At 41.0% G+C, this 23,736-nt stretch overlaps 1 protein-coding gene across 4 annotated transcripts in view; it reads right to left on the bottom strand.

Annotated features, from left to right (window-relative positions):
• The window catches only part of FANCD2 (FA complementation group D2), a 53,962-nt gene that overhangs the window by 1,679 nt on the left and 28,547 nt on the right, over positions 1-23,736 (bottom strand). For all 4 annotated transcript variants that reach the window (XM_049862970.1, XM_049862968.1, XM_049862971.1 and 1 more), the window contains 22 exons: positions 23,474-23,547; positions 23,022-23,168; positions 22,368-22,468; positions 21,871-21,986; positions 20,500-20,608; positions 19,647-19,757; positions 19,283-19,395; positions 18,164-18,310; positions 16,796-16,909; positions 15,732-15,860; positions 15,472-15,590; positions 13,413-13,523; positions 12,477-12,607; positions 11,526-11,619; positions 10,042-10,164; positions 9,080-9,173; positions 8,137-8,208; positions 7,326-7,364; positions 6,200-6,274; positions 5,354-5,428; positions 4,254-4,400; positions 2,573-2,668 (listed from right to left, as the gene is read on the bottom strand). In XM_049862970.1, the coding sequence (XP_049718927.1) occupies positions 2,573-2,668; positions 4,254-4,400; positions 5,354-5,428; positions 6,200-6,274; positions 7,326-7,364; positions 8,137-8,208; positions 9,080-9,173; positions 10,042-10,164; positions 11,526-11,619; positions 12,477-12,607; positions 13,413-13,523; positions 15,472-15,590; positions 15,732-15,860; positions 16,796-16,909; positions 18,164-18,310; positions 19,283-19,395; positions 19,647-19,757; positions 20,500-20,608; positions 21,871-21,986; positions 22,368-22,468; positions 23,022-23,168; positions 23,474-23,547 (2,337 nt within the window). The remainder of the gene's footprint in view (positions 1-2,572; positions 2,669-4,253; positions 4,401-5,353; positions 5,429-6,199; positions 6,275-7,325; positions 7,365-8,136; positions 8,209-9,079; positions 9,174-10,041; positions 10,165-11,525; positions 11,620-12,476; positions 12,608-13,412; positions 13,524-15,471; positions 15,591-15,731; positions 15,861-16,795; positions 16,910-18,163; positions 18,311-19,282; positions 19,396-19,646; positions 19,758-20,499; positions 20,609-21,870; positions 21,987-22,367; positions 22,469-23,021; positions 23,169-23,473; positions 23,548-23,736) is intronic.

Here is a 23,736-nt window from a genome sequence, read left to right as displayed (position 1 = left end):
GGTTGAATTTCTACCAGTTCCCTGCAACTGTTTTTGAATTAGCTTCAGCAAAATTTTACTTGTGCATGATATTAATGATGTTGTCTGATAATTTTCTTACTCCGTTGGATCACCTTTCTTTGGGGTGGTCACAAATATGGATCTCTTCCAGTGGGTTGGCCTGGTAGCTGTCTTCTAAATTTCTTGGCATAGACAAGTGAGTGATTCCAGCATTGCATCCATCTGTTGAAACATCTCACTTGGTATTCCGTCAATTCTTGGAGCCGTGTTTTTCACCGATGTCTTCTTCAGTACAGCTTGGACTTCTTCCTTCAGTACCACTGGTTCTTGATCATATGCTACCTCCTGAAATGGCTGAACATCGACCAATTTTTTTGATACAGAGACTCTGGGTATTCCTTCCATCTTTTTTTGATACTTCCTATATCATTCAATATTTTGCCCACAGAATCCATCAATATTGCAGCCTGAGGCTTGAATTTTTTCTTCAGTTCTTTCAGCTTAAGAAATGCCAAGCATGTTCTTCTCTTTTGGTTTTCTAACTCCAGGTCTTTGCACACTTCATTATAATACTTTACTTTGTCTTCTTGAGCTGCTCTTTGAAATCTGTTCGGCTCTTTTACATGATTATTTCTTCCATTTGCTTTAGCCACTCTACACTCAACAGCAAGTTTCAGAGTCCCTTCTAACATCCATTTTGGTCTCTTCTTTTCTGCCATTTTAAAGACCTTTTTCTTTCTTCATGTATGATGTCCTTGATGTCATCCCACAACTCATCTGGTCTTTGGTCATTATCGTTAAGTGCATCAAATCTATTTTTGAGATGGTCTCTAAATTTAGGTGGGATATACTCAAGGTCATACTTTGGCTCTAGTGGACTTGTTTTAATTTTCTTCACCTTCAACTTGAACTTGGATGTGAGCAATTGATGGTCTGTTCCGCAGCTGGCCTCTGGCCTTGTTTTGACTGATGATACTGAGCTTTTCTATTGTCTCTTTCCATGACATATAGTCCATTTGATTCCTGTGTATTCCTTCCAACAAGGTCCATGTGTGCAGTCACCATTTATGTTGTTGAAAAACGGTATTCGCAATGAAGAAGTCATTGGTCTTGCAAAATTCCATCATGTAATCTCTGGCATTGTTTCTATTGCCAAGGCCATATTTTCCAACTACCGAATCTTCTTTGTTTCCAACGTTCGCATACCAATTGCCAGTAATTATCAATGCATCTTGTTTGCATGTTTGACCAATTTTAGACTGCCTAAGTTACTAAAAATCTTCAATTTCTTCATCTTTGGCATTAGTGTTTGGTACGTAAATTTGAATAATAGTTAACTGGTCTTCCTTATACGTGTATAGTTACTATCCTATCACTGACAGGGTTGTACTTCATGATAGATCTTGAAATGTTCTCTTTGACAATGAATGCGGTGCCATTCCTCTTCAATTTGTCATTCCTGGCGTAGTAAACCATATGACTGTCTGACTCAAAACAGCCAATATCAGTCCATTTCAACTTACTAATGCCTAGGATATCAGTCTTTATGCGTTCCATTTCATTTTCGTGACTTCCTATTTTCCTAGATTCATACTTCGTACATTCCACGTTCTGATTATTAATGGATGTTTGCAGCTGTTTCTTCTCATTTTGAGTTATGCCACATCAGCAAATGAAGGTCTCAAAAGCTTGACTCGATCCACATCATTAAGGTTGACTCTACTTTGAGGAGGCAGCTCTTTCCTAGTTGTATTTTGAGTGCACTCCAACCTGAGGGGCTCATCTTCCAGCACTATATCAGACAATGTTTGCTGCTATTCATAAGATTTTCACTGGCCAATTTTTTTAGAAGTAGATCGCCAGGTCCTTCTTCTTAGTCTGCTAAGTCTGGAAGCTTCACTGAAACCTGTCCATCATGGATAACCCTGCTGATATTTGAAATACCGGTGGCATAGCTTCCAGCATCAAAGGAACACACAAGCCACCACAATACAACAAACTGACAGCCAAGTGGTGTCTCAGTGTCTATAGCCCACCCAAATCATGCTATTTATAAGTGTACACATTTTTCTTTAGCTTTCTTTAAACTCTCAAGAGCATCTATGCCCCAGAAAATAATAAGGATCCCTACTCTATTTTATTACTCAGTGTTGACAGCTTTTAACTCTGTGCCTTGGTTAAAGCATTTCTATTTTTACGTGTTCAAATATGTTTAGGTGGTTTAACTCATTCTTCTCAACACTCAGAATACTGTGACCCCTTCTTTTCTATCCTCTAAAATGGTTTCAGATATGAACTTAAGGGAAGCAGGTTGCAATGGAAGGAAGTTTTCAGCTCTATAAGATATGCTGTAACTTGAGATACTCAAGAATGATTATAAGATTGTATGCTTGCTTTTTTTGGGCTTCACAGAATTTATATAAACACATAAGCTTGTTTTAGATGGGATGGAGATGGTATAGAAGTGTTTGATTATAAATATAGACATGGAAAGTTCTGTACACTGCACCAACTCAGAATAATTAAAGAAAGTAACCATCAAGGCACACTCTGTTGCCTTTAGCAGAGATACCTCCTTTACTTTGCTCTTGGAGACCTGGGATGGTGTATCATCCTCACTTGCATCTGCTGTGCTCTCCTGGGAGTTCTGGGACATAATTTCTTCACCCTAAATGTGGACCACAACAAATGGTGGGTTAAATGACCATATCTGGGACCTCAAAGGGGCAAAAGGGAAGTACAGTTCTTTCCATAGAAATGGGAGAGACAAACAGATGGAGAAAGGTGTAGCTTAGGGAAGGAGAAAGGAAAATATTCTAGCCATTCAAACATAGTCAAACTTGGACACTGACTTGTGATCAGTATCTGAAGAAGTGATTTCACAGCTCAAGGTTTCTGATTTGCCCATGCCTGATGCAGTTCTTGAAAAGGTCTTGTATTCTAATATTATACTAGACTTTTAAATTGTATTAGTGATTCTTTTAGTCAATGTTGACTATGGCTCTCAAATTTCCCAAATACCTTAAGGTATACGAGCACCAATACACCAACTACAAATGGCCGTACAGAGGCTAAAGGATGGCATAATGTATTATTTTCTGCTTTGAAATTTTTGTTGATACCATGTGTTTTAATTAATGGAAGCATGCTGAATCATTGAGTGTGTGTGAATTTTTGGTAGGTAGTATGGATTTTTTTTCTTGCCCTCTCCCACAATCCTACCCTTAGAGTGGTACATATGTGTGCCCCTAATTCTACCCCAGAGACCAGAGGTACACGTGTACTGATTTAAAAATTTTCCCTGTATTTTGCCTAAAAAAATATTGATTCAGCATCCCTTCATACAATACCCTGCAAAAATAGTAACTTGGGGCACACACCAATTTCTTCAGTTTCAAATAGTCATAAAGGTACCAGCAGCACACACTGTCAGGAGGAAAGCAGCTCCTCCACAACCCCAGAGGCTGAAAAAGTTAAGTGGTCACTATATGTACTGCCTGGTATGAAAGAGTTAAGAACATCAACTTTGGAGCAGAATTGCACGGACTAAAATCCTGGTTCTGCCCACTTTTTTGCTAAATAATCTTAAGTAAATTACTTAACCTCTCTGAGCTTCAGTTTTCTCGTGGAAACAATAGTATCTACCTCATGAGGTTAACTTGAAGAAAGGAAGCTAAACCTCTATGCTACTATTTTTTCATATATAACAGATTATAACACTCAGATATTATAAGCATGTATGAAAAGGGCTTGGACCTCTGTGGGAAAATGCTACAGCTCCAAAGCAGTATTATAAGCAACCTAACATTTCAGCCCAAAGTCAGACAATGGAAAGACCTTAGAAATGCTCATTTGTTGAATTTATCCAGGGTATAATTTCAGGGATAAGACAGACTAGTTTCGGGAGGAAAAAAAAAAAATTAACGTCCATATAAAAAAATGCTACTGTGAATCTACCCTCAGCAGAGCTTAAAGGAGCCCCTCTGGTTGTGGAGAAAGGTTTGTACTGATCTGGGTCCTCTATTTGTGAAACCCTGTTTAAATCAATGGCATCCTTTTGGAGCCTTCGCTGCCTTGGACGATGGGTGTAGCCTGTGACCAGAGCCCATGGGCCGTAACTCTATGAGCTCAACAGCCATAGACAAAAGCATCTTACCGAAGGCACAGGGTTGAGGTGACCTTCCTGACATACTTCCAATGCATTCACAAAGAATGGGTGTGAGGGATTACAGCTGGCTGAGCCCCAGGCTTACCTGCAAGTCTCGGTTTTTGAGATTGCCCAGCCAGAAGGCCTCCTGGCAGTTGTTGAGGATGAGCATGGCTTCCACTCTGTAAACCAACAGCTCTAGGGTCTTTTTGAGCAAGGGCACATGTTTGGTGAGTCTCATGTCCTGGTGAATCTAAGTGGGAACAGAGGCATCTGCTTGGGTTCATCACCATGCTTTCACATTTCCTGTACAAAAACTTTTTTAATTCCTGGCACCCAGAGCATTCAATAAGCACATAAACCTTGCCAGAGACATGTTCCATGAAACTGTAGTAGTTTGGCAGAGTACTCCAAAGAGAATGGCACCTGTCCTTCAAGGTAAAAAACTCCAAGAGCTTTTTTGGTATGACTCTAGAGACATACCACCAACACCTCCAAATTCCTCTTCAGAACTTCTTATCAATGAATTTACCTAGAATATTTTAAAACATATTTATGCTGTTATTAAGCAACAAAGTCGCCTTATTTAGCTGAAAAGGAGAAGAGTCCTTAAAATTCTACTGTTCAGTACCATCTAAATTTAGAACTAGGGGAGGAAGTGAGCATTAGGAACTGCATAGAAGAATTATTTGGTTTGCCAGTGACTACAGAATTCTATGGCTTTTATCTGTATTCCTTCAGACAAAAGCTGTCCGATCCAACTGTAAGAAGCCTTCAAGTAGGTAAGTCCTTTAATGCTGAAATGTTCTCACAAGAGACAGATGTGCTCCTTGGCAAGTAAGTAGAACTAAATAGCTTTAAAGATGGCTGCTTTTAGAGCCGCCTCTTGTCTCCAGCAGAGAGTCATTGCTTACATAATAGTCCTCCCACACACAGTACTTTGTAGCATTCTGTATCTCTCACCCAAGAAGAGCTTCTAGAAGAAATAGGGCTATGGAGCTTGTGTCAAATTTCAGATGCAGAAATTCCTCTCAGCAACCGAAGATTTGACCATTCTCAGTAAGTGCCCTTGGACAGACACAGACCCAGATATAAAGGCTCAAGAAGGGTAAAAAAGAAAGAAGTAACTGGAGCTCAACAACTCCCAAGAGCACTTGCAGATTAAGCAAACAGGAGGGCTGGGGATGTGCCTGCTTTCCATCTTACCTTGGAATGCCCGCACAGGTGATGAAGCAGCCTAGTGTTCAATTGGAAGGTTTCCAGTAAGCTCAGAACATCTTCCTATAGCCAACAAAATTCACAATGTTGCACGAAATATTCTCATTTCATTTTAGATGCAAGATTCCCTTGTAACCAAGGGCTCCCAAGAGGATAAGCTCTGTAGGTTCCAGCCATTATACTGATAATCATCTTAATTTGGCCCTCAACAGGAAGAGGAGTGCTGGCTAGCTGCCAATCTCAACCTCTCACTCTCGTCCCTTGTGTAATAGGAAAAAAAAGTAAGTCTGAGAGTGATAAGAACCCCTTCTCCCTCCTTCTCTCTCAGAGTTATGAGGAACCAAGCAAGTATCGTGAGAGTGGTTGGCAAAGTTCACCGTGCTAAATGTGTGTAAGAAATCATCGCCTCTGTTTCCATCCCCAATTCACTACTCTAGTCCTGGGTTCCACTTGGCTAAAAAACTCTCACAACTGTCCATTTTTAACAGCAAAGAGTTTTATGATACAAATGAGTTCTTTTTTCATTTCTCCTAAAAGTAGACCCAGACGAGCACAAAGGAAAAAGCAAACGACACACTGAGCCACAAGGCCATAGGAGTGTAGCAGCATAATAAAATCAAGCTAGAAGGAACTACCACCCTCAGATCTAGACTATAGGTAGGAAGGTGGGTTTGAACCAGAGTGGGTCCAAGTTCAGCCTGCTTGGGAATATTCAGTCCTGCTGGGCATCTCTGGCTATAGCTGAAGTAGACCAGAGGTGCTCAAGTAAAACTGGGGACCAGAACCTGGAGCAACTGTACAGAGCATGTTCTAACAATCTGGCTCAGATCTTACCCTGTGTTTTCTGAAACTGAAGTCTAGGAGCGGCATACACTGCTTCAGAAATGCTTCCACAAAGAGACGTCCATACTGAAGAAGAGAGGAGACATGTGATGAATACTGGTAACTTCTAGCTGAGGTCTTTCACCTAAAAGGTGGCAACACAAGATCACCCAGCTTGGGGGGGTTATGTTCTTGTTTTTATATAGAAACAAATAAATTGGGGGGAGGAGATTAATTTGGAGAATGTCAAAACCATATGGGCCAGCTAGCTAAAGCCCCAGAATTAGGCAGACTTACAGCCAATGGACAGTCGCAGCCAATGGATAGAGGCTGGGCTGCTCAGCCTGTGACAGTGTAGAGGGGCAGAGGGGAACTCAGCTCCCTGAGGACAACTTACTCCCAAAAAGGAGAAAACTAGGTAGGGCTAAGAAGCACATGGCCAATTCCTGAATTTTCCAATCAAATAAATCACCCCCAACTCAACTACCTCTCCTACTGGCATCAGGGTGAAGTGAGTAAAAGAGGAAGACAGAGGCCAGGAGATCACAATAACGGGGTGCCGTCACTCAGAAGGAAACATCAGGAATGGAGAGGAATCACTCTCTCCCTAACATTCCCTAGCTTTTAACCCACTGAGTTTACCATGATTTATAGGCCTGATCCAGGCTATCCTCATGGGAGAGGAGTTTGGCATTTATCAGGCTATCAGCTCCCACATTTATGAGCTGAAGAATCAAAATTGTACTGCTGAAGAATGCTAAACTGGAAAATGTTGTGTTATATATATTTTTACAGCAATTTTAAAAAAAGGCTTCATCTACTCCCTTCCTCCCTGTTGCCTGGAAAGGAGCACCAGGAAAGGTGATTACTGCTCCCATTCCCAATGGCCCTGAAGCTGCTCCTCCGAGTCCTAAGACTCTGATCAAGAGTTTCCAAACTCATATGGACATTAGCTTCTCCAGTTAATGCAACTCGTGTAGGAAAGCATCTCCATCGTCTTCCCTAAGTTACCAGCTGTTAGCACTGATTCTGACTCCGGCTTGTGGGCAAGGTACCAAGCGGTTCATCTCACTGAGGCCCTCTCCTAGAGTGATCCACGGGAAGAATAAATGCTAAGAGGGCCCGGTAAACCTCTCACCTTCAAACACACGTGTAGGACAGGATGACTGTCAAACACCTGGAAAAATGAAAGCAAGAAACTGAAGCTGAGTCTGCTCTCTTGAGCACCTCAGTCTTTTTCCCACTGTATAAAGCACAGCGCTGGGTGCTGTAGAGAATTCTAAAATGAAGAAGGTGCCATTCCTGCTCTTAAAGAAGCTGAATCTAGTGGAGGAAAGAGATGGCAAAAGTTAAATTAATTACAATACAAAATAAAGACCATAACTGATGTTGAAGAAAAGGAAGAAGAGGGCAAAGATGAACAAGATATTGATCCCAACTGGGGATGTTGAAAAGATGGCATTATAGAGGTTCAAAACCTTGATCTGAAGCCGTAAGAATGAGTGGATAAGAGAAGTAGAAAGGAGGGAGAACGACATTCTAGGCTGGGGGAACGGCCCGAGCAAAATCATGGAGTGGGTGAGAGCAGAGAGCGTGCTTGAGGAATAGAGAAGGCACGCAGGGCTGGGACAGGCAGATAGCGGGGCTTGTGCTCAGATCACAGAGGACCCAAGGCAAGGCGACAGAATGTGGGGGAATGACACATACAGGGAGCCATCGGGTAGCATGTGGCACAGGCAGGAGAGAGGAAGGAAAAGAGGAAAAGACATTACCTAGGGAGACAAGCAGGGGTTATCCGGTATGAGTAGGGGAACAAGGGAAAAAGACAGCCGGAGGAGCAAATCCGCAAGGAAAACGGGGGAGAAAGGAAGAAAAGTCCCTTTTGGAACCCAGGACCCTTGGGTTCTACAGTGAGCCAGTGAGATGGGTCCAGGAGCCTCCATGCTCACCTTTATCAGGTTGAGGAGGATACTGAAGTCTCGAACAGCCATGTTCCAGTAGAGGAGCTTCTCCTCATGAACCTGGGGGCAGCCAAATATACAGGCACCTCTGAATCACAGCCAAATACTTCTCTTATTATACTTCTTGGATTACACAGCTATTCAGAGATTTAAGTTAATTACCCTCCCACAGAGATGTGGTAACTACTGCCCCCACAGGATGATTCTGAAGGCTGCACATGTGTGAGAACAGGGTACATTATAGACATCAAACCAACCAAACCCATTGCCATCGAGTCGATTCCAACTCATAGTGACCCTATAGGACAGAAGAGGACCGCCCCATAGAGTTTCCAAGAAACGCCTGGTAGATTTGAACTGCCGACCTTTTGGTTAGCAGCCATAGCTCTTAACCACTACACAACCAGGGTTTCCACATTATAGATATAGGCCTTCTAAAAAGAGGTTTCCTCTTCTGTAATTCTCATGTAGGTAAAAGACTCTGCAACATATCCACTGGCCATCAGAGCTCTGAGGCCTGCCTGCCTCTCTTCATTAGCCCGTGCTCTCAGCAGTTGAGCTTGGTCTGGTTAGCAAGCTGCCAAGGTCCAGCACCACGGCATCTCAAACAGCTCTGCTTGCCTCACATCTGCTCTCAAGGGCAAACTGCTGGGCACATGAGGCTGCAAGCAACCAAAGACATTTCCAGGACTAAGGCCTATGGAGCAGTCCAAGCTTTTCCTGGGCAGTAGCCAGACAAAGCAGAGCCCAATTCTCACCTCTAGCTATAGAGAAGGGAAGTTAAACCAGGGACTCTTTGGAAAAAAAATTCTGGATCTCGTAATTCAAAGGAAATAGCTTAGAAGAAGAACCCTGAACCCAAGAAATAAAAGAATCGGCAGTTTCCAAGTACCACAGAGTCCACTTCTTAGAGTGGGTATATTTGACCCACCTGCTGCTGGTCTGTTGCTGTGCCAGCCTGAAGACCTTTCACTGTCTTCTCTAGTTCAGCCATCATCACACGGAAGAAAATGACAAACGTGTGCCTAGCAGAGGGGAAAGGCATGCACGCACACACAATGGCAAACTGGTTAGAAATATCTTCCTGGGAAGAAGCCAGGTAACCAAAAATAATTTCCTTCCCTACCTCTCTAAATGTGAAAGAATGGAAGAGTGGAAAGGATTCAGAAATGAGCCTAAGAAGATCAAGATTGCTTGTGATGAAATGGAATTAACTTTATGAAGAGAAGTAGAAAAGGTGGTATAGAAAGAATGGTGAAGCAGTATTGAGAAGATGTAAGTTTGAGTCCTTGTTCCATGATTATTTTATTGCCTGTATAAGCCTAGGCAAGTTGCCTCTCCCGTCTTCATTTTCCTCATCGGTAAAACAGGGGCAATGATTCCTACCTCAGAATCATCGAGAGGATCAAATGAGGTAAAGAATGTGGAAGTGCTTTATAAACTGTAAAGGCTATACAAGTGGAGGAAAGAGAACTACTGAAAGTCTAAGACAGCTATAGGTATTATGAGACACAAAACCCAGTAAGTGAGACATAAACGACATGTCCTTCTAAAAGTGGTTAAAATGTTGGAAAAATAGTCTCAAGTTTTAAGGATGAAAGCACGGATGGAAGTTTGGTGACTAGATGTTCACCGCCTTTGAAGACTGTAACTACTGAAAACGCATTCCTTAGCAAAGTCCTCTGTGTGGGTTGGCTGAGAGCCCTTGGAGAGAAGGCATAGTAGGCACTCAACATGTATTGAATGAATGATTAAACCTATCATCTGAGGAGACTTCATGTCATCTCCCAAGAAGCGTCAGAATTAGATGAGGAATAAGGTAGTCATCTGGGAACTACATACACTGGGGTGATTCTGCCTTAAGGAGTGAACTAGAGGGAAGAAGTCTCTTACCTGGTCAGTGTAGGGAATGTGGATGAAGATGCATCTTTAGGAGAGTTGATCAGTTCTGGGACACCAACACCTGCAATCTCCTCTATGGCCTTCAGCACACTGTCCGTGTGCGCCAGGTAGATGCTGCGTTGAGGGCCAGAGGAGGATGAACGTTTGTCAGAAATTCCTAAACCAAGACTTCTTCTTTAAGATGTTCCCATGCATTACGCTTTAAAACAACTTCTGGCATTTATTATTTTTTTTTATTGTGCTTTAGGTGAGAGTTTACAGAGCAAATTAGTTTCTCATTAAACAATTAATACACAAATTATTTTGTGACCTTGGTGGCCAACCCTGCGATGTGTCAACACTCTCCCCTTCTCTACCCCAGGGTCCTTGTTTCCATTCGTCCTGTTTTCCTGTCTTCTCGTCTTTGCTTTTGCGCTGGTGTGCCCATTTAGTCTTGCATACATGATTGAACTATGAAGCACGTTCCTCACGTGTATTTTTGTTTGCTGTATAAAAAACCAAACCCATTGCTGTCAAGTCGATTCTGATTCATACCGACCCCACAGGACAGGGTAGAACTGTCCCATAGAGTTTCCAAGGAGCACCTGGTGGATCTGAACTGCCAACTTAATCTTTGGCTGAAGGGTGAACCTCGGAGTGACTTCAGTACTGAGTTAAAAGGGTATCCAGGGGCCATACTCTTGGGGTTTCTCCCTTCTCTGTTAGACTAGCAAGTCTGGTCCCTTTTTTTTTTTGTGAATTTGAATTTTGTTCTACATTTTTCTCCAGCTCTATCTGGGACCCTCTATTTTGATTCCTGCCAGGGCAGTTGGTGGTGGTAACGGGGCATCATCTAATTGTTCTAGGTTCAGTCTGGTGGGGGCTATGGTAGTTGTGGTCCATTAGTCCTTTGGACTGATCTTTCCCTTGTGTCTTTGGTTTTCTTCATTCTCCCTTGCTCCAGCTGGGACCAGTAGATGTATCTTAGACAGCCACTCGAAGGCTTTTAAGACTGCAGACACCACTCACCATAGTTCAGTGAAGAACATTTTCTTTATAAATTGTTATGCCAATTGAGCTAGATGCCTCCAGAGACCATGGTCCCCAGCCCTGGCATTTATTTTTAATAAAATAAGAAGGATTCCAAATACAGCCAGGAGGTAAATAAATCATGTCTCAATTGGAAATACAGTTAGACATGTTGGAGGTGATAGACATGCATTGGATATGGCAGGCAAACAAATATTTGATTCCTTGACTGCAGACTCCTCCACTTCCCTTATGATTTAATGATAAGGGACTAGCCAACAGTATAAAACAGAACTAGAGGATCTTAAGATCCACATATTCCAGATTCTATTCATTTCAAACCTATGTCATTGCTTTCTAGTTCCCCCTAACCAATGTCATTTCTCAGTCTGACCAGATGAGGGCTCCTACCAGTGGCAAAATAGAAAAAGGCTAGTTGGCTCCTTGGAAGAAATCAAGCATCTCACCAGAGCAAATCGTGCAGCTGGTCATTGAAGGTGTTGTTCTTCCCTTTCTCCCCACTTGGCCACACCCGGCACAGGAACTGTTTGGCTAGGGAGGCTGTTGGAGAACAAGACACATGTATACGAGATCTATGTCACTCTTCTCTTTCAGGCTTTGGGGGGTGATTAACAATCAAAAGGAGTATTCTTTCAAACCTTTGCTATGTAGTTTCTGGTCTAACAAAAAAAAAAAAAAAAAAAAAGCTGCCATGTGCTTCTGCTCTCCTGGCTCTTCTGCCAGAAATAAATCCATCCAAGACCCAACATGCCCCACCTCTTCCCAGTCCTGAAACACAAATGTACACACATACAGAAAAGGAATGCTGTTTGCCAGTGGGAAAGCCACTCTTGTTCCTCCTGGGCAGACCAATAAGCAGTGGCCACCTCACAGATTCAGACCAAACTCTTCCCATTTAATCAAAAGGAAATAATAAAGGTTTGGTTTGCATTTTCTTCTTGCTTTCTGTTTGTATGTGAGATATATAATCAATGAGTTGCATTCCAAAAGTTATAAGAAAAGATGGTTAAAGAAAAAGTTCAGGGAAGGGGTCAGGCCTTCCTTTATACTTGATCCTGATTTCTCCTTTCGCTCCCATTTTATTAACCTTGTGGCTTGTCTCTTTATGTCAGATGTCTCAGGTAATTAAAAAAAAAAAAAGGATGCAAATAAATTTAAGCAAAACAGAAAATTATCTCATCAGCTGAGCTAACCAAACTCAGACTAAACAATATCAGCATAAAAAATCAGTCATAGAAATAATCAGAAAACGGCCTGCTTGGTATAGCAAGAGGCTTATGTCCATAGTTATGTGGAGATTTACATGTAAAAACGCACAAGGTCCTAGGAAACCCCAAGTTTCTAAGCTTAAATTATTAATCTTATTCATGAAAAGAAAGAGGATCTGGGCTCGTCACCAATTTTTTCTTTTTTCTGAGAAGGAGCTGTAGATTTCTCCGAAATGACCATCAAAAGTCTGATGAGATAAAGAGCACACTGAAAACTGGGAATGTTGTGATGGAAATTCTGCAAGTAATGGAAGCTCTGGCTGTAAGGAGACAAGAAAAGACAAACAAACAAAAAATAGCACCACAAGTATTACGGATATGTCTAAATGCACAGGAGTTGCCCAAGTTCCCTTTAGTAGTTTGATGGACTAATCAGGGTCCTCTCTATTTTTAGGTGTCTTGTAGCAAACGTCTTACAAGCATATTGCTGGAGAACTCTGCTGTATGGAGAAAGCCAGGGCAGAGCAGAGCCCAGTGGATGGAATGCTGACCTTGAAGGGGTCATATATGCCAAGAAATCAAGTACTAGTCTCAGTCACGCTTATATGTGCAACCCTGGATAAATAATTTGCTCTTTAAGGCCTTAGACGACACACTAAGAAAAACGTTTAAACTCTGGATTCGCAGAAACAAAGTGAAAGGAAATTACAAGGCAGAGAAACTCAGTAAAACTTGGGAGAAATGTATCCTATATGGTCAGCTTTCAATGCACTGAGATGTGGAGTTACAATCAACCCAAAATTATAGTTGAGATAAAAACTAGAGTCAAATCCTGACTGAGTGTTAGGGAGGAGGTCAAACAAATTAAAAGTGAAAAACAGGTGAAACTGTACTACAAATTAGTAAGTAAGTACAAGTAAGTCCATGAGTACCTTGCTTATTGGGTAATCCGTCCCTGTCTGGATACGTAGATGAGAAAGCTCACATACTGAAGAAAACTAGCTGAACATACCAAGAATTTCCCTCACAACTACTGAGAGAAACTCGTTATTTTCAAGAAATCTTGCTGACCACGTTCCTAAGAGTTTCTTGGGACCACACTTGGGGAGGTGTCATCTAACCCACCTGAGCAGTTCCTCCAAGGGCTGGTCACGTTCTCCCTGCTTCAGTCGGCTAGCAAGCACCTCCAGGGCTGAGTTTAATAAGTTATGGTTTTCAGGTTGGCAAAATCCACTCCTATGGGAAAGTCAAGGTTAGATAGCTTAATTTATTTTCAGAAAGTTTGCTCAGATGGTATTGGAGGGTCCTGACCTCTAGTTTGTACCATGCATAAGTCAACGGAGGAAAAAAGGAGAAGAAACTGAAAGCACTCAAGTGCCAAATTCAGTCACAGCTCTGAGTATCAGACTTGAAGCTGAAGCACACCCCAAACAGTCTTTCCTTAAGGACCTAACAGCCCTCATAGTTTTATTTTCAAGGGAGAAAGGAACTCCTTCATCCCCTACATTTTAGAGATAAGCCCCAGTCTTCTACCAAAAACAAACAAAAAACAGGAATAATATTTATTTACAGGGATAATTCTGTCAAATTGCTAAATTTCTAAATAGCCTCGCCAACACTTGGGTGTGTTATATAATCTCATTGTGGTTTTAATTTCCTTAGTAACTAATAATATTAAATATCTTCATGTGTTTATTTGCCATCTGTATATCTCCTTTAATGGAGTGTCTATTCAAATCATTTTTGCCAGGCACTGGTTTTAACTACTGAGGGTACAGAAATGACTGGTCCCTGCTCTAATGGAGCTCACAGTTCAGCAAAGAAGAGTAGGTTTTTTTTGTTTTTTTTTTTAATATGAACTATAAGATGAATGTGTAGTTATAATAAAATGTGAGGAGTTTTATCACAAGAGGATACCAGAGTGTTAGGAGAGAACTGGGCATCAGGGAGATAGGAAGGAGGCTTACCTGGTCTAGAGGTCAGAGAAGATGCCCCCTAGGAAGTCAAGTTTAAGTTCAGATCTCAAGGATGAGTCAGAAAATGCTAGGGGTCAGTCAGGGCAGGGAATCTTCCAGGTAGAAGGCTGAATATGTGTGAACCTTCCAGGTAAAGCTATATAAAAGCTATATAGGGTACTGAAATTAATTCAGAATGGCTGGAAAATGAGTGGAAGAGCAAAGGTCAGATAGTAGAAGGCCTTAGAAGCTATATAAAGGAGTTTGAATTTAAGGAAAATCTAAGGGCAATTGAAGACAAAAGTTGGACACAATACAGGGGAAGTCAGCACAATCAGACTAAACCAAAAGCTAAGGAGTTTCCTGAATACAACCAAACACTTCGAGGGACAGAGTAGCAAGGGTGGGGATCTGGGGACCATGGTTTCAGGACACATCTAGGTCAACTGGCTTAACTTAACAAGGTTTATTAAGAAAATGTTCTGCATCCCACTTTGGTGATGGCATCTGGGGTCTTAAAAGCTAGCAAGCGGTAACCTAAGATGCTTCAATTGGTCCCAACCCACCTGGAACAAAGGAGAATGAAGAACACCAAAGACACAAGGAAAATATGAGCCCAAGAGACAGAAACGGCCACATAAACCAGAGACTCCATCAGCCTGAGACCAGAATAACTAGATGGTCAGATTTGTTACAGGTTAGCTAAGTGCAAGTCACCTAATTGTCAAATGGATTAAGAATAACAGCTCCCAAAAGGGGGAAAATGTAAAACAGAATTTCAAATTTTCACAGACTCTAGACTTTCTAGAGCCATGGAGAGTGGATGAACCCCTGAAACTATTGCCCTGAGATGATCTTTAAACCTTAAAGCAAAAATATTCCCTAAAGGCATCTTAAAACCAAATAATAGTTTAGCTTAACTAGTAAAAAAGGTCTGCCTTGAGCATTATGCTCTTTTAAGAACTATCTATATGGGATTAAACTGAGAACAGCCACTCAAAAGATTAGATAGGAACCTTACGGGGCAGTGAGTTCATATTAAAAAAAAAAAAAACCCACTCCATCAATCTGAGAGGGTGAAAGATCAAATGAAATGATGCAGACAAAAACATTCCAAAAAGAATAAAGTACCATATTTACATAAGGTTTTGGGGCCTTGGTGACTGACCATGAGTAAAAGCAAGTACGTGCTCATTCATCTATGCGTACTATACGTCCCACATACTCACCATGCAAATAGCCCATAGAAAATCTGCAGTAGCCTCTGATAGCAGGAAGACATTATCTGGTGCTCCTGAACTTTCGTTCCTGGTCCATCAACTACACCATGATTCTCACTAGCTAAGCACTGAAAGGGAAAAATGTTTTTAGGACGGCTGCTTCTGCAATTGCCCTCATTTCCCTTCAATTTCTCTCAGTTAAAAATGAAATCTCTCGTTCACTTAGTGATTTCTAAGTCTCTATAATGACAATAAAATAGGCTTCTGACCTGAAAATAGTTGTGAATGTTCTCCAGATGGTTACACATGGGGGTCAGCAGTTGAACAATACAGTGAGCAATTTCTTGGGCAGATCTTTGATGGAGATGTGAGAATCCAATATTCCAGCTTCCTTTACTCTACAATAAATTCAGAGTTACTGGGGAAGAAACTGCTGGATGGCTTCTCTGAAGCTAAGAGTTCACTGTGGAATTTAGTCCAATCTATGTCACTAGGTAGGTGTGGATGAGAGAAATGAGATGATTACCTAAGGACTATATATTCTGATAAAAACCAAAATCAAACCCACTGCCAGTGAGTCGATTCTGACTCATAGCGACCCCATAGGGTTTCCGAGGCTATAAATCTCTACAGAAGCAGACTGCCACATCTTTCTCCCCTGGAGCTGCTGGGAGTTTTGAATTGCCGACTTTTCGGTTAACAGTTGACCGCTTTTAACCACTGCGCCACCAGGGCTCCTTATATTCTGACAGAAGGATAAAAAATTCTACCCCACCTTCAAATAACAGAGATTGGCTTTTGTAGAATAAGAACAGTGTTGGATTGAGAAGTATAGACCTCCAATAACTAAGGAGACAAAGCTCACACAAAAATATAAACTCAAGTTGACAAGACTGGAGAAAATAGTACAAAAAAGAATGAATTGAGTAACTGGATATACTAATCTTTAAATGTTTACACTTCGGTTTTCACCTTTTGTTGTTTGTATCATCTAACTGCTTCATTAGACACTATGCACACATTTGTACATTATATGCACATTTGAGGTTCTGGCCTTCTCTAGATAGTCAACTATTAGACTGAGGGTTGGGCACAGGCTTAATTTGGCAGGCTGAGCAAAGAACATGATTCAGGAACATGATTCATTTCCTGTGTTGGGTACCTTTTTTGGTCTCCTCTGTTTCAGAGTTCCTTTCTAAAGCAAGATGAATATGGTCTGGCAATGGGGCTGCCACTGTGCTACCCAATGACCCAAACACAATGCCAGAGAAAGAGACAACTTATTCACCATTAAGATCCATTAAGCCTGGGTCCTGAGTCTGCCTAGACTAACCTTGAAGAAGGGGGCTCTCTTGGCAGTAGGAGTCAGCATATTCTCCAGCTTCTGGGAGAGATCTTCCAGCAGGAAAAGCAGCTCAGGGGGCCCAAGTTGTACAACTTCTGTGGCCTGTCACACGGAGGAAGGAGGGAATAATTCTAAGTGTGCTCTAGTCATCTGTTTTCTGGAACAGTTCATGTTTATTCTTCCCAGTGGGTGAAAAATCTGGCCCTCAACAAAAGAGGGGGAAATTTCTTCCACCTCATATAAATGATTGCTATTATGTGATGCCAAGTGATCAAAAAGTCAAGTATTTCCGAAGTAAAATTTTCAAATTATTAAAGAGGAATCCAGGGCAGTATAGTTTTAGAAGACACACTTTTTCTCTACAGATAAATTTCTCTGTATATTTTTCCAGCTGTGAATCCAAGATGCATTTCCTAAATACCCTAGGATAAAAAAATTATTATTTCAAGGAAATTTTACCTTTCCCTGTTCATTAAATAATCTCTTCGTATTTCCTTTCCCTTAATGTTTCACCACTATTAACTCTGGTCAGGGTCCCTATATACTCACAGAAGCAGAACGGGTCAAAAATAGCCTCTTACTTCAATCTGTTAACTCAACATACATTTACGGAGAATTCCTAAGTATAAACTGATAAAGATTTTCTTTTTCTCTTAAAGAAAGATACTTCTTTATTCTGAAGGAGCTTACATTCTTTTAACTATCAGGTAAAAATCCATGCTGTTTCTCAATTACTCTACCTGGAGAAATTCTACTCTCTGGTGGAATCCCGTTATCAAGTCACTTTTTCTGTGAAATGTTCTCTACTTCCTTATAAATACCATTCTCTTATTACAGTTTCACTGGTCCTTGGTTCAGACCATCAAAACAGCATGTATTGCTACATATTTCTACTTCCTCTCTTAAATTATCAGCTTTTTGAAGGCAAGCACCATGCTGTATGTACTATTGCATCACCAATGTCTACATTAGCAGCAAATACAATAAAGGCCTCAGTAAGGGTCTGCTGGATACTGCATAAACATCATAAAGAAGTGAAAACAGCATTGACCTCTATAAACTGTAATGGCGCTGCTCTACAAAACTGATCTAAATAGCTTACGACCAGTAACCTAAAGGTAAGGGCCACATTGTTAACACGATCTTTTACACTGTCTTACACACTATTAAAAAAACCTATTAACTTACCAACATCAAGACAACTAGGATGATCGCTCATCAGTACTTTCACAGGTACAGGATTTTGAAGCTAGTTTCCAAGTTGTCTCACTGTTAGTATTTTATTTGAAATAAGAACAGGAATAAGGAAGTTTCTGAAAGGAGATTAAGTTCGGGGATCGCAGCTCTGCCACTTACTTCAGTGTGCATTTCGGTGTCTAAGATGAACTTCGTCACCAGTCCACAATGCAGAATAGAGAAAACCTCAATGTCCAGCTCTCGGAAAAAAGCACTGTAATTCTGTAGCGACACTGATGTCTTTTCTTCTTCTTTCTTTGTGAATTCCTGGAGGGAAAGTAGCAGTGACCAAGAAAATAAACAAGTCTCCTCTATAAATCTACTTTCTAACAAAGATTTCAAAGTGCAAACATGCATTCATTTTACACAAAAAGTTGCACCTTCATCAGGTCACCAACTTCCTTTACCAAGTCCCCAAATATTCCTGAGACTGAGTGTCCTAATTTAATATGGGAATATAGGTCACACATTGAGACCTTGGTTGATTTCAACTTAGGGGTGAACTATTAGGCCAGCGAGGTATTATAGTGTAGTGAAGAAAGCCATGAGTTTAGGAGCCAGAAAGATCTGGTTTCAGATCCTTGCTCAAGCATTTATTAGCTGTGTGACCTTGGACAAGTCACTTACCCTTTCTGGATCTTAGTTTCCTCATCTCTTAAATGTGGATATCAATACTAACCTTGGGTTTTTAGAGGGATTAAAGGAACAACACATAATAATAAACAGCAGCTGAATAAAAGAAATAATAGCAATCCATCTGGTTCAGGCAATTTCACAAACATAGGAAACCTATCCCAGAAGTAGTACAGGGTTACAGGCAAAAGAAATTACAGTTTAACAAATACCAGAAACTGTACTGAGCATTTCACATTACCTTGGTTTACTGAGAAGCTGATAATCTGGGATTGGAAGGGAAAAGAGGCTAAAACAAGTATATATAAAACTGTCATAAGACAATTTGATAATTGCTCTAAAAGAGAATTCAAAGTACTGCAGGAGTATAAAAAGGCAGTAAAATATTCAAGAAAATAGCTAGAGAAAACAATTTACAATATGCAGCAGTAACAGGATGGACAGAAGGGACTTAGGGCCTAATTCCAATTTTGCTAGGCCTAGGAGAGTTCAGTTGCCTCCCCATTCCCTAATTTTTCCCTCTGTAACGTTCAGAGAACGATGCTGGCACCCTCTTCATCTCACAGGGCTGTCACGCCCCCTCATGAAGACCTGGTATCCCAGTACCTTTTCCAGCTGGGTTCTATCAGATGGTGTAGGGTCACATTCCGAAGTATCCTCCTTTGAAAGTGTGTCAGGGGAGGATGTTTTGCTGCCATCTGCTTTTCGTTTCCTTCCTCCTTATGTTTCAAAAAGACAAAAGGGACTCAAGTAATCAATAGTCATGTTTGCCAAATATTGCTGCTGAAGTCCACCTAGAGGTAGAAGAGGCAATTTTATAACCGAAATTATAGCTCATTTATAACTCTACTAAAGGAAGGTTCAATGACATAATCTCTCCAGTTAGGATGCCTTGGTACATGTGGCCTGTTAGGTTAATGCAATGTGGCTCCTGTGCAGACACAGAAGAAGAAGAAAAGAACACACTCACCTTTCTTTCCCGTTACTCTCATTTTTGCAGAAATAGTAGTACTAGTATGAGGTGTTGCATCTAAAGTTTCCAAATCAAAGTTTGCAAGAGGAGGAACATAGTCTGGGGTGACTGAAACAAAGAGCAGGCAGGAGCTCAATATAGATCAACCATATATCACCACTACACTTGGAGTGCAATCACCCAATTGGCCAGAAACTAGTCCCCAAAAGCCACCAAGCATGGCTGAATGCTTAGAAGATACATTCAAGTCATTTGACATGAATAGTTTTGGCATAGCAAACTGGCCGGAAACAACACATAGGAATAACGTATTTACTGGTAATGATCAACTAACATAAAACCATATTAAATGATTTTTTAAAAAATCCAAGCAGATAAGGATCAAAATAAACTCACATTTAAAATCTAAAGGTATTAACAAGATTTAATCATAAAGCAGTTTGCTTTACATATAATTATTTAGATGACAGCATGGAAGGATAGGCCACTTTCCCCCAGAGAACCAAGCACCAACACTTGAAAACATTCATTTACTTCATGGGTAGAAGGTACTAAGAGGCTTTCCACCTTTACTCCTTGCTCATGACTGTGCTCAGGAAGGCAAAGGTCATGGAAGAGTCACCTCCAAAGAAGAAAAGTAACTTTACAAAAGCCCAACCAATGTTTCATATTTTTTATTTCCTAAAACAGTAAGATCTCCTCGAGGTAACGAGGGGAGCAAAATGAATGCACTCCTTTTTTCCCTTTAGTTCTGTTCAGCATACATTTTCCTTGACCCAGATGAGTAAGGGACAGCTATCACTGAGCCTGCTATCCTAGTAGGGCTACTAGTACTGGACATGTCCCTCACCTGCCAAGTATTTTTCCAGGATTCCCTGTAGTTCTATGATGTGCTTTAGCCGGGTGAGCACCTTCCCCTTCATCTCAGGTGATGTTTGCTGGCAGAAGGCGTTCACAACCTGCAAAAGTACAAATTATATTCTTATACCTTGAACTGTTCAGATTTTAACCTTCTTTGCATTATTTATCCAGAGTTAAAATATATGCCATTCAGCAGCAGGGTCTATGAGTTTAGTCTGTAATATACAAGCGTTTTCAGCAGGGTGCTATAGAAAAAAAAGCCCTGGGTCAAAATACAGGAGCTCTTTTTTTTTTTTTTTTTGATGCAGGTAATAGCTCCATTTTTATTTTATTGTACTTCAGATGAAGGTTTACAGAGCAGATCAGTTTTCATTAAACAATTAATATGCATATTGTTTTGAGACATTGGTTGCCAACCCTGTGACATGTCAACACTCTCCCCTTCTTGACCTTGGGTTTCCCATTTCCATTTGTCCAGCTTTCCTGTCTCCTCCTACCTTCTTGTCCTTGCCCCTGAGCTAGTGTGCCCATTTAGTCTCATTTTGTTTTATGGGCCTGCCTAATCTTTGGAGGAGCTCTGACTTTTAATCCCAGTTCTACTTATTGCTAGTTATGTAACAAGGCAGAATAGCACAGTGGCTAGAGAGCGTACAAGTCCTATTCTGTTACTTACTAGTAACCTTGGCCAATTCTTTAATCTCTCTGAGCCTTTATTTCTTCAACTATAAAGTAAGAATGTGGTGTTTGCATGGATTAAATAGTGTAAATAAAGAAATCAGCACAGCACTTGGCACAGTATACATGCCTGACAAATTTGAGTGACTTTGAACTCTCTGTACCTGAAATTCCATATGTGTAAAACAAGGCTAATAATATTTGTCCTGCTTACATCATAATATAATTGTGAGGATTGACTGAGATAATTCAAGTGAACAAATATTCTCTGAAATAATATTCATGAGAGTGCTTTGAAAAGAAATGTGATATAAGTATAAGATGTTATTATCATTGCCATTATTCACTTGATCTCATTGAATCAAAAACTATGTGTATACCTATGCTAGGACAAGCAGTATTTCCATCATGGAGAATGTGTGGAGGTAACCCAGGCAGAAGTAAGAATACAACAAGCAAAGGCTTGGAGGTAGTAACACATGGGCAATAGTAAGTGAACTCTAAGTAATTTGACCACAACAGAAGGTACATATAACTGGGGAGTGGTGGGACCCAACAGCTAGAGAAGCACATAGGGGTTAGTGCTTGTAGGACTTTTTAAGGAGTCTTGTGGGAACCAAGAAAATGGTTTCTTTTCAAGAGGAACTACAGACAATAGGTGAAATGTCCCAGTAACTTTGCTCACCTCTCGGAACCAGTTGAGAGTAAGAAACATGAGTGAGCACATGAATGAGTGCTCTTTAACAGACATGGACTCCAGCTTCTCTCCAGGTTCCAGGTCAGTGAGGAATATAGGACAATCTGAAAGAGAAGGACAAATATTGCCAAATCCCTTTAGTGCAGGCCCCTAGATGCCACCCTTGAAAAGCCCTCCTTACTACTTAGTCTCAAAAATACTTCCACATTTATAGAGCAGCCACAAATATAATTAAGGAGTCTTTGCAACAGTTGTAAAGGCAAGGACCAGAAGGCAGCATGGGACTATGGTAACAATTGATTTGTTAACACCATGGGGTTCTGTATGTGTTGTTTTGCCTTTGGAATTCCATTATTGCTGATATACTACTCTTTGTGCAATTAGCAAACTTCTTCCCACATATACCATGCAATGGTTTGCCCCTTTCCTAAGTTTACCAAAGAAAGGTTACAAAGAAGGAAGAATCTGATGATGTCATGCTATACCTAGTAAACCATCAATCTCCTCCAAGTTTCCATCATTTTGTTTCTCCACACACAGTCTCAGTAATCGGAAGTAGGAAGCCAGGCACAAGGGAGATACCAATCTAGGAAGGAAAAATCCATTTCTAGACCACATTTTATAGGCATATTAGTCCATGCTCATGGGGAGCCCAACTTTATAATTAGGGAGTTTTGCCCAAAATAAAAATCTACTTTTAAGAACAAGTGGCAGGGGACACAAGGGATGCTCAGCAAATAACATCATGAACTGTACTGAAGGGAGGCAGAGGGCAGGTGGAGTCAATGTCCATATGCTGAGAGAAGCGAAGGAAAGATGGAAGGAGAGAGTGAGCATGAGAGAGGTAGTCAAGGATGTACACAGGAGGAAGAAAGTTTGATAGAAAGCAGTGGATAATGACCAGAAAAGAAAAGAGTCTCACAGAATGTCTGCCAGCTGTTATGAGGCAATACAAATCCCAATCCCTGGGTCCAAACAAAAACGAGGAATTTTCTCCACTCTCTCTAATCTCTCCAAGTACCATTTGTCCAGGGAGGAAACCCTTTTCACTCAAGTTCCCTGCAAATTCAAGGAACTGTGCGGTTCCCTGAGAACACTCAAAACACTAACAGATTTTAGAAAAGAAAAACGGCACTGACTTTTGACCTGATCCATGCGACGTCATTCTACTCCCATCTTTTGCAAAGTCTTGAGAGAACAACAGTGGCAGCAGGTTGATGGCAATCCCATCCTGACTGTTGTATTCTTCTAGTCCGTAGAGAGCTTTCACAGGAAATGGATAGTCACTGTGGAGAGAACCCAGAATTTGATGCCCCAGCTCAGCAGTAAGCAAGGCTAAAGGGAAACACTAGAACAAACCAATTTCACTTAATATGACAATGAGGAATGGAGCGTGAAAGAACAAGTGGGGAACCTTTTAGGAATACTAAAGCTGGGGGTGCAGAGGTGTTGGGTTTGGGAGGAAAGAAGCTGTGGGACTGGACTGGTCTTGGCTGCAGGCAAGGGCATTCTGAAGTTTGTACCAGCTACTGACATCATTGAATAATTTCTTCACAAGTACAATCAAGCCCAGTGGGTAGATAGTACTCACCCTTCTGGAGTAACACAGAAGTCCACCACAAAGGCATCTTGGAAATTGTTAAGGATGGTCTGCTCAGCCCATTCCTTCAGGAAGTAAACAAACAAAAAAAGCAGTATAGCAAAGGTGTACTTGCTGTGGGGCCCTAGAAAAATTACTTTTGACCTTTCTAAGCCTCGGTTTCCTCAATTCTAAAAAGGAAATAATGAGAAAGCATACATCATAATGATGAAGTACGTAATGCATGACAAGTGCTTAGCACAGTGCCTGGCATA

Source organism: Elephas maximus, chromosome 20, assembly GCF_024166365.1.
Source record: "Elephas maximus indicus isolate mEleMax1 chromosome 20, mEleMax1 primary haplotype, whole genome shotgun sequence".
Lineage (NCBI taxonomy): Eukaryota > Metazoa > Chordata > Mammalia > Proboscidea > Elephantidae > Elephas > Elephas maximus.
Note: the sequence above shows the minus strand (reverse complement) of the source record. Positions and strands in the feature narration are given on the sequence as shown.